The sequence below is a fragment of the Hypomesus transpacificus genome, chromosome 7, assembly GCF_021917145.1.
Source record: "Hypomesus transpacificus isolate Combined female chromosome 7, fHypTra1, whole genome shotgun sequence".
Classification (NCBI taxonomy): domain Eukaryota; kingdom Metazoa; phylum Chordata; class Actinopteri; order Osmeriformes; family Osmeridae; genus Hypomesus; species Hypomesus transpacificus.
In genome coordinates, this window is record NC_061066.1 from 2,317,352 (window position 1) to 2,332,404 (window position 15,053).

A 15,053-nucleotide genomic window follows, 5' to 3' on the forward strand; every position below is an offset into this window, starting at 1 on the left:
TGTACACAAGAAAACCCAGAGACCACAAAGCCAAAGCAAAAGAAACCTTCACAACAAATATTTGTTGTCAGCATGCATGGTGTGGGTGTATGTAAAGTATGCTTGAATGCATGTGTCTGTGTGTGTCTGTGTGTGTGTGTGTGTGTGTCTGTGTGTGTGTGTTTGTGAGTGTCTGTGTGTGTGTCTGTGTGTGTGTGTGTCTGTGTGTGTGTGTGTCTGTGTGTGTGTGTGTGTCTGTGTGTGTGTGTGTCAGACTGGCCCTGTGGAGGCAGGTCAGACATCTCCACCAGGCTGGCTTAATTCTAACAGAGTCCTGGTGTGAGAGGAGAGAAGTAGGACAGTTCACAGTGGCTGCCTCTGACATTGAGCTCTATCTACAGATGTTCAGTAAACAAACTGATAACGCGTGTTTGTGTGTACATGTGCATTTCCTGGTCGAAAAACTGGAAATCAGTGTATCAAATACAGGATTGTGCACTCTCTTTACAAAACGTAGCCAACTATTTTTAAGTACTTTTTTAATTCAGTGTCAGATAATTCCATGCCCGAATGAATTAATAATGGTTTCCCAAGGCATGTTTCCATATTCTATAACAGCTTAATTATATAATACCATAACGTTTGCCCTCAAACGTTTATAGCCATCCTTCAAGGATGAATTATGACGATTACAAAAACATTACAGATGAATAAAATAATCTCTATTCAATTCAATCCAATTAAGCGGCATGTTTCCTAATTAGTCTTTCTTCTGCAAACAGGATCTCATTCTTCTTCTAGGGCTTTCTTCTCAATGCCGCTGAATGGCCTGCTGGGAAATCCAGCAGATGTCAATCTATTGATCCTTGTTCACTGCGGTAAAATCAATATGCTCGCAGGTTTTTCAGGTTTCTGATTTTTCTAGTTCTCATGTTAGGTTTAAATGGTTAAATTATTACATATAATTTCTTACTAGGATTTATTGTTCTAGAAAGTATAGTTTCATTTAGCAAATACTGTACATCTTTCAACAATGACCAAAGACCACAGTTAGGAAAGAAGCACTGTCCAGAAGAGAGAAAAAATATTTCTAAAAACGATTCAACATATAAATTGCCTATATAAAGAGGAGGGTCGATATCCCAAAATTTAGATGACCCTTTAATAAGTTTTTATTTATTTATTCCTCAGCCAATTCTCACTCATCTCCATTAATCTTTTATTTAGATTCTACCGCCAAATGCCAGGAATAGTGTCCCGGCAAGCAGATCCATGGTCAGTTTTTCAAGTCCAAACCTAATACATCAGCAGAGAGTGCTCTAAACTGACCACACACAAGTCTCCATAAACAACACGACTCAACGACACATCTTTACAAATATCTATGCAGACCTGAGCCGTGACATACCAACACAATCAGTTACCTCACTGAAACCAGGGCCTACCCTTGTACAGCAGCTACCCTAATAGATGCCAAGCTTGTCCCAGAAGTCACATATATGGTCCCTGGTGCCCACCTGTGCGTGTGACCGCACGGTGAAGTTCAGCTCCAGCCAGCTGCTGCTTCCTGTATATTGCGGCCAGGCCGGGAGGCGCTGCTGTCTGCAGAAGCCCGTCTGCTCCACCCTCGACCCGGGGTCGCCAGTGTGGGCGAACGCCCCCCAGTAACACAGCATCCGATTGGCCAGGAGACGCTCGGGCGGGGACAGGGTGAAGTTGGCCACGGCGGCGGTGTTGAAGAGGAAGGGCAGCTCGGCACCGTGGCAGACGTGGTCGTAGCAGAAGCTGAGGCCAGACCACACACGGTGGTCCGACGCCACGTGGTCGAAGACGTACATCCACACGGAGCTGCCCGCCAGGCTGGCCGCACGGGCGGACTTACGGGAGGGGCAGAGGAACACGTAGTCTGTCACAATCTAGGATGGAGGGACAGAGTAGGAGAGAGAGAGAGAGAGAGAGAGAGAGAGAGAGAGAGAGAGAGAGAGAGAGAGAGAGAGAGAGAGAGAGAGAGAGAGAGAGAGAGAGAGATGGAGGTGACAAAGGGAAAGTAATGGTATGACATGGAAAGACAGAGTAGGATGAAATAGTAAAGGTTTGACAGAAAGAGAGAGGAGACAGAAATGTGTGGTTAGTAACAATTAAATGCATTTTTTTCCAGACTTATTAAATGTTCTATTTGTCTCTTGTGGTTTCTTAATTTTTCTGACAACCTTCACAAAATAAACTGCCCCAAATGGTTTGCCTTTTTCTGAGATAAAAGTTTTAATATACTGTGACAGCATGTATCTTTCTTGGCCACAAAACACCACACAACTGGAGCAGGAACGCTTTCCATCCTACATCCTACATGTTACCTGGAAACCACTAGCTTTTAAGGGATACAAAAAAGACGACTGCCTACGCTCAACACCAAAAAACCTCTCTCACCTGTCCACCTCTGTCTCTTCCCCCGTGACACATCACACATCAGTATGGGAAGTGGAAACAACAGATACTCGTACAGACATTTTGACTCTGGCTATAATAGGACACACACACTTTGCCTTAAGATACAGGTTGGACCCTAGCAGCGGTGTCAATTCATGATAAAGCAACAGCACAGAGGAATCTTCCGGTATTCTTCTCCTCTCTTCTCTCACAAGTCTTTCTCATCCTCCATTGTTCTCCCCTCTCGCATATACTGCCTCAACTGTACCATGACCCTTCACCCCCCCCCCCTCCCTCTCTCTCTCTCTCTCTCTCCCCTCTCTCTCTCTCTCTCTCTCTCTCTCTCTCTCTCTCTCTCTCTCTCTCTCTCTCTCTGTCTCCTCCATCCTCACTCGCAGAGTGACATCTGACATTTGTTGTACATCCCGCCCTCTCCAGAGGCCTGTCCTTTAGCGAGGGGTGAGTGAGTGGGCCCCCCCAGCTCCTCAGTGGGCCCTGTTTGGGCTGGGCTCCCTGGTCTGATAAGCCTGACTGTGGCCTGTGCAGATGAATGCTAAACAGACTTGGGAGCTCCTCACTGCTCTCTCATCTCTCACGTTCGATTCTGAACATTGAGAGACTGTGCCCCAGGCAGTGATATGATCTTTTCTCTGTCTGTAAGTCTACGCTTGTGTGTGGGCTCAACACTAGGAAAATCGGTTTTTCACCACTGACTCAAACAAGACTTGCATGGGTCGGCTTTGTACCTTGTAAATTGTATAAAGAGAAATATGATCAAAATATGGGAATCAGATGGCTGAACGGTGAGGGAGTCGGGCCAAAATATTAGAAGGTTGCCGGATCGATTCCCCGCCGTGCCAAATGACGTTGTGTCCTTGGGCAAGGCACTTCACCCTGCTTGCCTCGGGGGGAATGTCCCTGTACTTACTCTAAGTCGCTCTGGATAAAAGCGTCTGCTAAATGACTGAATGTAAAAATATGACATCATTGGACATCATTTGCTAGAAATGATCAAACATAATGATGATAAGTAGAGATAAAACTAAACTCATGACTTGATATATCCTTGCCTTGTCTATTAGCACTAAAATAATGACATTATTCCTTGCTCACTAATGGACCCAGCAAGGTACATTCAGTATGTATGACTGAGAACCATCATACATCCTCTGTCTATCATATCGGTGGGAATAAGACTCGAGTCTCTAAGGCTCTAGTGAGTCGGCATCCAAAAGAGACAATGGCCGCGTTTCCCAGATTCACTAAGAGCTTCTTAGGAGCGTTCTAGAACGCTCCTAAGAAGCTCTTAACGTTAAGAGCTTCTTAACGAATCTGGGAAACGCGGCCAATGTCATTCTCTTCCAGGTGAGCTTCCCACCTCACCCATACTAATGATGACTCAAGCTGATGAAGTCTAAAGAACTTCAGCCCCCTCTGTTGACGATTTGAGGAAGTGCGGGGTACTTTCAGAAGGAAAATATTATACATATATATATAAAATATTTTTTAAATCATTAGTAAAACAAATATTGAAGAATAAATGTTATTTAAATAAAATAGATGACATATGCATCAACTTAAATAACGTCAAGTGGCTCGAGACCTTTGAAGAATAACTTTAAACCTGAAGAAGGAACGCTGACATGAAAAGGCTTTACCACTACTCCAAATACTTCAGGTTTACTGGTGCTGATTAAGGGAGGAGAGAGTGAGAGAGAGAGAGAGAGAGAGAGAGAGAGAGAGAGAGAGAGAGAGAGAGAGAGAGAGAGAGAGAGAGAGAGTGAGATTGAGGAGGGAGGAGACAGAGAGAGGTAGGGGGAGAGAGGGAGGGAGAAAAAGAGAGGGAAGCGAGAGAGGGAGAGGGAGTGAGATTGAAGGAGAGAGAGAGAGAGCGTGAGAGAGACAGCGTGAAAGAGATCTGTTTTGGGCTGGGTCTCATCTGGAGTGAGAGCAGATGGACAGCTGTGTCTCTGTCACGCTCCGAAGCCCCTCTCTCTCTCTCTCTCTCTCTCTCTCTCTCTCTCTCTCTCTTTCTCTTTCTCTTTCTCTTTCTCTCTCTGTCTCTCTCTCTCTCTCTTTCCTCCACAAGCTGCTCAGACTGGCTGGATCAATACTAAAGGCACATAACTGCTTCAGTTATCACTGCTGTACGTGTGTGTGTGCGCGCGCATGCGTGTGTGTGACAGAGTGAGACAGGGTTTGTGAGCTTATTAGGTGTTTTATCTGATAAATTATCACATAAAAGCGAGGTAGGCCTGCACAACAGATGGTCAACATGTACACACACAAGTTTGTTTTACTATCGTAGTGAGGACAGACACTTCAACTCCATTCAAAATCAAGGTAAATGATTTAATAGTTTATTAAAGTCCCTTTGTGGTTTGCCAATAATAGTCCCTTGTAGTCCCTAGTCCTTAGTTAAACAGGACCACACATGCACACACACACCCCTCACCTGTGACAGCATGTCCCTGCGGTCTGCGTTCTTGTACATGGGGAGGTACTTGCGCAGGATCCTGAGAGCGTGCTGTTTGAAGATGGCAGTGGTGTACACAGTACACTCCACCGCAGACACAGGCTTAGTGAAGACTCCATAGACGAAGATCACCCCCTCCTCAGAGGTGGTGCCTGCATACACACACACACACACACACAGGATAATAAACTCCAAATGGGCACACCTTTTAACGTTTCATTTGTTTAGCAGATGCTTTTTATCAGACGGGTTACAAACTATGCTCAAGGAGGCTTCAACTTGCGTGCTAGACATGCGGTGTAGGCGTGTTCACAGCGTGTTTCCCAGCCTCTGAGCTCATACAGTAGTCGTGCTGAGTGTGTGAAGTGTTGCTCACCTAGGAGGACTGGCTTCTCCTTCTGCCAGTGGCCCTTCTGGAAGGCTGTCACAGCCTGCTCTTTAATCAGCTCTCCATCGATGTAAGGGCCCCACGTCTCAAAGATCTCCAGGAACCGGAACGGGTTCACCACCTTTGAACCTGACAGGGGGAGGGAGGGAGTAAGACAGGGGTTGAGATGAAGAAAAAAAAAGAGAGAAATAAAGACAGACAGTGAGAGAGTAAAAGAGAAAAAACATAAGCGACAGAAAGACAGAGAAAAGGTGAAAAATGTGAGTGAGGGTGAAACAGACGTTAAGTGAGAGACAGTGTGCAGTGTAGCAGCCATTTGGAGGTTTTGGTAAACAGGAAGTAGGATGAGAACAGTTCTCCTACTGGACTTGATCTGAGCGGCGAGGACAGCCTGGGGACTGAGAGACAGCAGACACACGATGTCGCTCACAGTGCAGTTGGCCTGCTTGGCAAAGTCTTTTCCCAGTTTCAAGGCGTCATGTCTGAAAGGCAGCCAAACGAACAAACATTTCACTCACCACGGAAATGCTGTTGGAACCACGCACTTCTAGTCCTTGATTATAATCTATTCACGTCATTTAATTTAAGCATGTATTCATCTAGCAGTTAAATTCTCTAACCGCTGAGCTATATACTCCCCCTTATGATCAGCTTTATTTACTTTTATACACTATTCATGCACTAGTGAATTTGGAAAACTGTATAAATGCTAAATGATTAATGACTTAGATGTAATGACTGAGTGAATGTCCAGGGGTCCGGTCTCACCTGGTCTTGAGGGGGATGGAGAAGGGAAGGCTCTGGAACACGGCTTGTTTGAACAGCGGCTTGCTGCTCTGGATCATCAGGTGGAGACTCACAGACTGGGCGCCTGCGCTCTCCCCAAATATGGTCACCTGGTTCAGACACCATGGAAGACACGGTCATCATGCGGGCTAATAGATCAGCACACACACCGTAGATGGGATTTTTTATAGCCTCATTTACTATACTATGTGAGGGTGATGTTGAACTATAAGCACGTACACACACAACCAATACTGACATATGATTTGAGGCGGTGAGGCACTGAATTAATTCCAACAGAGCAGCATATCCCTTCCCCTCCAGACAGCCCCATTTCCACTCTTCAGACACAGCTCTGTGCACAGAGCCTCAGACAGCCTTCAATCCCCCCACCAGAGTTTCTACACAAATCAGTCACGACCACACCACAGGACCCCGGTAGCCAAAACAACCACCTCCCTATAGACTCGCCCTGCTCCTGTCTGACTGTCTGTCTGTCTGTCTGACTGACTGACTGTTTGTGTCACACTCTAGCCAAAGCCTTACTTCACAGACAAAATACATGGAAACCAAAAATGAATAGTGCTTTATCCAAAAATGCCAATACTGAACTACATTATCACGCTGACTTCTATGGAATTGTGTACTGTGATGTCTCATGGAAAAAACCCTGGAATTCGTAAGTGATACAGTAGGTCTGAAGGCTCATGAGAATACACATCGCTCATGTATAGTTTCTGTCTACCGATCACCTCTGCTTGCTTTTGTATACGTGTTATTTATTTCACTTGCATGCTTGCCTTGCTAGGGTCCCCTCCAAACAGAGCGATGTTCCTCTGTACCCAGAGAAGAGCAGCCTGCTGGTCCAGAATCCCATAATTCCCTGATGCAGACGTCTTGGGATCTTTACCAGAGACGAGGAAACCAAAAGCACCTGAGAGAAAAAAGCCACAGCCATGAATGTTAATCCTGACCTGTATATTTACTTTACTTCACCCCCCACCACTGTAATGAATTGCACGAGATGTCCACAAAAGGTCATTTGTACACGGCACAGTCTCTCTCACGAAAGCGCAACCCCCCATAAATGACCCTAACTCAATTATAGACAACCAGAAGCCTCAAAGCAGCTACCCAGCCTTACCCAGCCTGTACTCCAGGCTCACCACCACCGAGTGGGTGAAGTTGCTGATGAACCTGCCATCGTACAGTGGCTTGGAGGCTGAGCCGGCGATGAAGTCTCCCCCGTGGATCCACACTAACACAGGCAGGGGCTTCAGCAGAGGAGAGCTGAAGTTCACATCCAGAGGACAGAAGATGTTGAGATAGAGGCAGTCCTCACTGACCTAAGGGACAGGTGAAGCCTCTGGTCAAATACGTGATGTCAGAACATACTAAAGTCCATCATGGTGGTACGGCATCCACCCCACCCCACCTACCAACCAAGAAAGTATTTATGATGTCCCCAAAATCACAGAACATCTACCTGACACATTGGAGGTGGAGAGAAGCTGTTTTTTCGAACACCGCCACAAAATACACTTACAAATCACCTCACACATGTTTTTTTTCCTACATTACAAACTGAAAATCTCACGACAAAGAGGCTCTATCTCCCATACCTTCTGAGGACACTCGTCAGAAATGGGACCACTGCAGCCTTGCATGCAGGCGTCCCTGGGGAAGGTGGCATCATGGACTCCCGGCCAGGGGGTCACAGCTCTGGGAGGCTTCCACCGGTATGCTCCCACTGGAGGATCCGCATAGGGGATCCCGTAGAACACGTGACACTTGTCCACCGTCAACCCTTTGATCACTCCGTCCTTGGTCAACACTATAGGGCCGTAATCAGGGATTCCTGCATCGAGAGGGTTTGGCCAGAGGGAAAGACGCTCCGCTGGATCCGCAAAGTCTTTGAGGGAGTTTTCTTTGAGCGGCAGGTCTCGGTCGATGACAAGAGGCTCGTCTCTCACGAGCAGTCCAGAGGAAATGCTTCTCAGGAAGTTGAACAGGTCGATCTCGTTCTCGTAAACGGCTTCTCCAGTCCTCAGCGCCAGACTAAGAAAACAGAACAGCAAAAAATACGGACAGCTCTCCATCTTCGGACTAGAAACTAAGACATTTGTTTGACTGGGGTACTTCGGCTCAATTTATTCTTGACTTGAATAGTATATCCTTGTCAGGGTAAGGGCAAAAGACCGAAGCCTGTGCCAAGGGTCTCCTTCAGTCTGTCCTGTGTTTGTTCTTGTGACATCAATTTGGCCAACTGGAAAACCAGGAGCAATAGTTAGACAAAACCACCCTTGTCACAGCTTGTGGGTCTGGACCCATGACAGTGATGCAGAGAGTGGGCTGGACCGTGTGATGCTGGTCCAGTAATTGGAAACAAGAGGTCTTTCACTTATCTAATGGGATAATACAGATCCCCATGTGAAGCTCATTCTTGGGAAGGCACTAAAGTCTTATACCTATGACTGCAGTTTTGGACAATACTTTATTGTATGGCTGGGGGGTGAGAGAATGGGTTTCTGAATCTAGGCAACATTTAAAAAAAATAATTGTCAAAGTCTATTGTTTTATGTAATACGAACATAGACCTGTAATGAAAACGTTATTGTGAGATGTCACTAAAATTACACAAACCTTATAACGTTAATGTGAGATGTCACTAAAATTACACGAACCTTATGGTAACAAATGCTCATCCGCACACCTGCTACTGATGCCTCTCGTCTCGTTAATCGACAATGACGTCAGGTAGTTCGTGGAATCGACACCCTTTGATAATGCGTAATTCGAGCAATATAACACTGTCAAACATGTAAATATGTTTGTTTTTCTCATTCCCTAAGTCGTTAAACCCTTTACTGTTTTTAAGTATATCTTGACTAATCGTTACAAACGTTTGCAGGATCTACTTTACGTCTCCAATTGTCTTATTCGTTTTTGTACCCCAGACGACATCACTCGGTAAGCATCCCAAGTCGAGAGATTCACGTCAGTATTCAAGCACCTTTTCATTATTTCCTCACCCTAGTTGCAATGTGAGTTTGGCAGAAAAGAAATCTCATCGATAATGCAATAGGCCTACCAATTCGCAGCGTCTTTTCCTTTTTCAGTAAGATGCCAAAGTTTTACACTCTCCATGTGCTGGACGATTAGGAACATCAGCTTGTTTGACAGGTGACTGAACACTGTTTTCTTTTGTTAAGTTCTGTTTCACCATGTTAAATACAGTTATGTTTACCCATAGATCAGATAATATATGGTTGAACACCAACAAAATCCAATCAATGTGGAAAAAGGACAAATTCACATCATTGACAGTTTCCCCATCGTTGAACCACACTGTAACCCTTGAGTATGGAGACGAGGTCTGGAAATGGACATTTTCAGTCTTGCCGAGTGAGTATGCCTGCGTCTCCCTTGATCAGAAAGAAAAAGTAATTCAAAGGAGAAATGTTCTTATCCGTGTGCCCAATTGTGAGCACAAGGACTGCTTTTCTTTCACCTTCTCAGATACTAGCAACATTGTAGTCAGAGGTCAACTCAAGCCTGAGCAGCAGCCCTCCAAAACCACCCTGGTGGGTATGATGTCAGTGACACCATCTCTCAGTACACGCATGCATATCTCTCCTCCCATGGACACACACATCAGTTCTCACTGCTGAACTGAGAACTACATGATCAATTGTATTCTTCTGTAAATAACCATTAAGGATGTCTGGAATCCAACATTTCATCGCCAGTAACTGTGTTAATGTGCATATGACAATGTGAACCACTGTCCATGTGAACAAATATCAAACAAGCATCTCTTCCTCCCAAGTAGGAAGCCATGCAGTTGTTGTCTGACGATGAGGTTTTTCCATGTGAAGCAGGCACTCGGTACCTCTATCAGGATGAAAACCTCATCATCGCTCTGGGTACGTTTTCTATGACAAAACATGTCATTATGATTGAATGAAAGATACATATGTGGGTGTTGTGAGAGGGTGCAATAGAGAAGAGTAGATGAGACAGACAAAGAAACAACAAGAAACAAGACTTAGAAGAGCAAAGAGAAACAAGCTCTTCAGAACATCTAAGCTGAGCTGCACCTAGATTCCTCCGTTTTGGATTCCTTTCTGCTCACGCCCCTTTGTCTCCCCTCCAGGCCACACCCCACGATACCCTCTCAAAATGGAGCCCAGGAGTTCCTCAATGTTACTGATATCCTGGCAGAGGGCGTCCTCTGATTCCTCTGCCTCCCCTGCCAACCTAGTGTCTCTCTACCACCCTGATACGAAGGCCTACGTTCTTCTGACTTCAGACACGACCCACTCCAAATACTACCGCTTCACTGGCCTGGATTCCTGTGGCCCCTATGCTGCCTGTGTAGAGAGGGAAGGCTCTCACACGCTCACCTGCCTCTATGCCAACACAGGTAGGGCTTAAAAACAGGCGCCAGCCTAAACGTATGAAAGGTCACTCATTTGTTAGGATTTATGTGTTTTGGATATGTTGTTTGCTTCATTTTGAATTATTATCGTTTTGGGGTGATAGTCCCGGATATGCCTAGAAACTTCCAGGTGGTATCATGGAACGTCACCAGCATCACGGTGGGTTGGGACTGTCCGGACAACAACAGGTTCTCCCTCTTTCTCGTCACGGCCTTCTACCTCAACGGAAGCGACTACATCCTTGAGGAGAGGTACTTCAGGCACACTCTGAAGAGCTTTGTGTTTACGCTGCTGGACCTGCAGCCCTGTAGCAGGGTGAAGTTTGGTCTGCAGACCGTGTGTGAGTTTGACACAGCGTCTCACTTCAGCAGGATGGTCCTTATCGATGGGAACACTGGTGAGAAAAGAGGAAAAAAACGTCATTAGATAATCATTTCGATATTTTTGTGTTTTTATCTCCCAGGAGGAAGTCTCTTATTCAGCAGGGGGTCTCCTCCATTTGTTTTGTTCTCTTGAAAGTTTTAAGGAAGTTGTACCATGTGAGGGCATGTGCGAATCCCCCTGTGACATGGCTCGTAATTAGTTTTGTATCCTCTTGTCCATCCTCCAGTCCACTCAGACATCCATAACCTGCATCAAACCTCCTCTGGGCCTGGCAGCTACACCCTGACCTGGGAGGTGAAGAACATTTCCACAATCTCTGCATTCAGAGTGTACCACCAGGGGGCGCTCCACGCCTCCACCCTGCTCACCACACACACGGTGGACGGCCTGGAGCCCTGCCAGTACTACCTCACCAGGGTGGAGGCCATATGTGGGGACAGCGTGGTCATGAGCTGGAGGAGCGTAACTGCGTGCTCGGGTACTGGAGGACCACCTTTCATGTTTGGGTGATTGAGATGTTGTTCCATTGAAAGTACAGCAGATCATCTTACAGAGCTTGGATTTGTTTTAGTTATTAGTTTAGTTTATCTGTGAGTGCATCCGTGTGTGTGTGTGTGTGTACATGGGTGTGTCCTTCCTCCCACAGGAACTCCAGGTGTGTCAGATCTGAAGTATCACTCTGAAAACTCCACGGCTCTGTGGACAGCCGATGCCGGCGGCGAGGCAGTATTCCAGTACCAGCTGTCGTACGCAAACAACAGCACCATCATCCAGAAGGGGTATCTGACGGAGACCATGCTCCCCCTCCCAGGGCTGATCGAGGGGGCCCGCTATGTCCTGGACGTGTGGGAGGAGTGTAATGGGGAGATGAGTGCCAACCAAGCACTGCTGGTCTTCAATGGGATCAACGTGGCCCTCAGACCCCTTGATCTGGACTTTGGTTGGTTTTGTGTGCTGTGAAGATGTTTGTAAAGCTGTCAGGGAATTATTTATTATTCACCAGTGTTTACTGATGAGTGTGATTTAGGTCCACATCACATCACTGAAAATCCCTTCATTATGTCTTTAAAATGAATGCGTTCAGTAGACCTCATTTTGTGACTTGCAGTTAAATGCTGTACACCCCCCCCCCCCCCCCCCCCCCCCCCCCCCCCCCCCCCCCCCAGGGTTAGAGATGGAAGACCCCAGCCCAGTGCTGGTTCTGGAGGTGCCCTGGCTGCTGCCAGAGGCCCTGCATAGCCCCACATCTGAGCCCAGGGCCAAACTGCAGCACATCATTGAAAAAAAAGTGAGGGTTGATTTTTTATTTTTTTTACTTACTTAATCATGTTTTAGGTATTTTAGCTTCGACCTGAAACCTCTCACAAAAGGTATGTTTGTCTACACTGAGGGCATCTAAGTCAGAGATGTATCCAGTAGTGTACTTGCCAACAGATGTACACACAGAAATGCTTACTAATATTAAAATATTTGAAAACACTTATGGACCTTGTGGAGATATGATTCCCAACATCCAATCCTGTCATATTTCACTCATTCTTTATCAAGGAGACAAGAGAATGGCTATTTGGGGGTACAGGAAATAGACTAAATTCAACCCTGTCTTTTTTTTGTCAGTTGGAGGAGCTGCTGAAAGACTTCCCACAGAAAGCCAGGGTACAATTGGATGGCTTCAGGAATGCGAGCCAGTCAAATACAAACATCCTTTTTAGTGTGTTTGATGCCTTGATAACAGACAGGGACGTGCCACTGCCAGTAGGAGACCTGCTGGACCATGTCCAGTCCCTCCAGCTGCCCAACGTATACGTCAACAATGGCATCATTTACTGGGACGGTGAGAAGGATCTCCTCACCTGAGTTCAATATACATAGAAACGATTTGAAAACATAATTGAACCGATTCACCTTTGTAAAGTTTTGCCATCTCCTTTACAAAATAGCTAAAAAAAAAGTTTACTTAGCTACTATATACTGTACCTGGTTCCTGTTGCACTTTGATTAGAGACAGAATTTATGTTCTAAAATGTATTTTCTTATTTGAGTTCTGAGTGTTTCCATTCCCTAGACCCAGATGAGTGCTCCTCCCCTGACCTGATCAGGTGTCCCTCCCACTCTCTCTGTATCAACACCCTGGACTCCTATACCTGTGTCTGTCACCCTGGTTACTATGATGTCCGCTCACCCCTGACCCCCTCCCTGGACCTAGCGTCTGCTCCTGTCTGTTACGGTATGTCAGTCCATTCCACCACACCTCCAAAGTCAAGTACAAAGTTGCTAGAGTCAAACCCGTAACCATGCGTCCTAACACTATCAACAACACAGCTTGGCCACAACCCCCCCACCCCCTCACCCCGCTTCCCATTGTCAGTTGTCAAGTATCCCACTGCTATCATTATCGGAACATAATTTGTCGACTATCCGACTGCTATCACTATTACAATGTATCTAGGGCTTGACGATTAGTAGAATAATTGAAAGGTGTTTGTGTGAGAGAGTCACTGCTCTCCCCACGTCTTCTCCACACAAACAGAGAACGGAATGTTCACCCAGTGCCTGGACAGACGGATGGCGGGAGGCGTCTCCAAAGCCTTTCTGACTGCTTACCTAGGCGGCGACGTGACGGTCTTCCTGAATGACGGCCGCTGCGCCGTGAACGAGAGCGAGACGCTGTACCACTTCAGCTCCTCGCAGTGTGGTACCGAGAGGCTGGTGAGTGGTCCACCCGTAGATGAAGGACGTCATGTAGGAACAAACACGGGCGATCCCTAAGGGATGGTCAGATTCTAGTCATGTGCAGGGCATCGTCATGAACGCATACTAGACAGGCAGGCGGTATGCCATGGAAATCTGTAATGAAATTACGCTTGTGTACACGGCACTTTCTGTCGACGTAATGGGATTGTGTGTGGTGCGTTCCGTCTCTAGGTGAACACGACACACATCGAGTTCCAGAACTCTCTGACTGTCACCTTGATCAGCCAGATGACCATCACACGCAGGGATCTGAAGGTTATCTGGAAGTGTGTGTACCCACGAACCTACAACATCCTCAATGTGCGGATTAACGTAGATCAAGATAGGTGACAAATGAAACATTTTGTGTGTCCTTGAAGTAAACATCTACGTTTTCTGTACTATATACAGATCACAAGTGTCATGGTGTTGCTTGACGGTATTCCTCCCTCACTTGCCCTCTCCTGGGATCAATCCAGGATCCTCTGACTAACGCAGTCAACAACCACCTTTCATAATCACCGCTTTAGCTAGCTACTATCCCTGAAAAACTTGCTGTTTTAGTGGGTGTGATTTATACCAAGGACAAGTTGAACCAATTCTACTCATATCTCATTCAGTATAGTTCAGTCTGCTTTGCTCTCAGTTAAAAAGCCTCCACTTACAGAAAAACCTCCTGTCCGTTTGGCATACTCCAGGGTGTCCTCCCACTCTGTGGGCGTCGTCAACTCGTCCCACAGTCTGTTCCTGACCATGAACTTGTACAGCGACCTCTCCTACACCAACAGAGAGCCCGTCTCCATCACCCAGGCCGACGCGCTGTTCTTCGAGGTGGCCCTGCAGACGGAGCACACCTTCACCCCCGAGGTGCTCCTGAAGGTCTCGACCTGCTGGGCCACGGAGAGCCCCGCACCCAACAACACGGTCGTTGGCATCTTCCTCCTGGAGGGGTGAGTTTCCTCTGTGGGGGCGGGGGGGGGGGGGGGGGGGCAGTCTTAATAGTTTTCAGTGCATTCATACTCTTTGTACTTTGTAATCTGAACCGACTTGCAAGTTACATGGTTAGGTGAAAAAAGACCCAGACACACGTAGCCACTGCATTTATTGTTTGTAACTGTTTACTCTTTCTCATCGACTCTCATTTTGAATTTCATGGAACTGAACAATGCAATCCTATTCCCCCAATCAGATGCCCTGTGGACAGTACGTTCCACTGGCTGTCACTGAACGGAGTGGCACAGAGGAGCAGGTTTTCTCTCCAGATGTTCACCATGCCTCGGGGCCTGCCCATCTACTTCCACTGTCTGGCCCACATATGCAGACACGATGAGGACTGCACCACTGTAAACCAATTCAATTCACTTAATTAAATTGATCGTTTTTGCTGGCTTGTCATTAGTTGATTAACAACATGTTTCTTATACTTGTAAGATGTCAT

General features: G+C 46.5%; 1 protein-coding gene across 1 annotated transcript; it reads right to left on the reverse strand.

The window, feature by feature from the left end:
- Positions 1 to 549: 549 nt before the first annotated feature.
- LOC124469604 (cAMP-regulated D2 protein) lies at positions 550 to 8,277 on the reverse strand. Its single transcript, XM_047022996.1, has 8 exons — positions 7,679 to 8,277; positions 7,201 to 7,402; positions 6,857 to 6,990; positions 6,039 to 6,166; positions 5,634 to 5,752; positions 5,259 to 5,399; positions 4,862 to 5,034; positions 550 to 1,895 (listed from the first exon to the last, which is right to left on the reverse strand). Exons 1-8 carry the CDS (start codon positions 8,153 to 8,155, stop codon positions 1,443 to 1,445), a joined length of 1,827 nt encoding a protein of 608 aa, XP_046878952.1. The 5' UTR covers positions 8,156 to 8,277; the 3' UTR covers positions 550 to 1,442.
- Between the last annotated feature and the right edge of the window lie 6,776 nt (positions 8,278 to 15,053).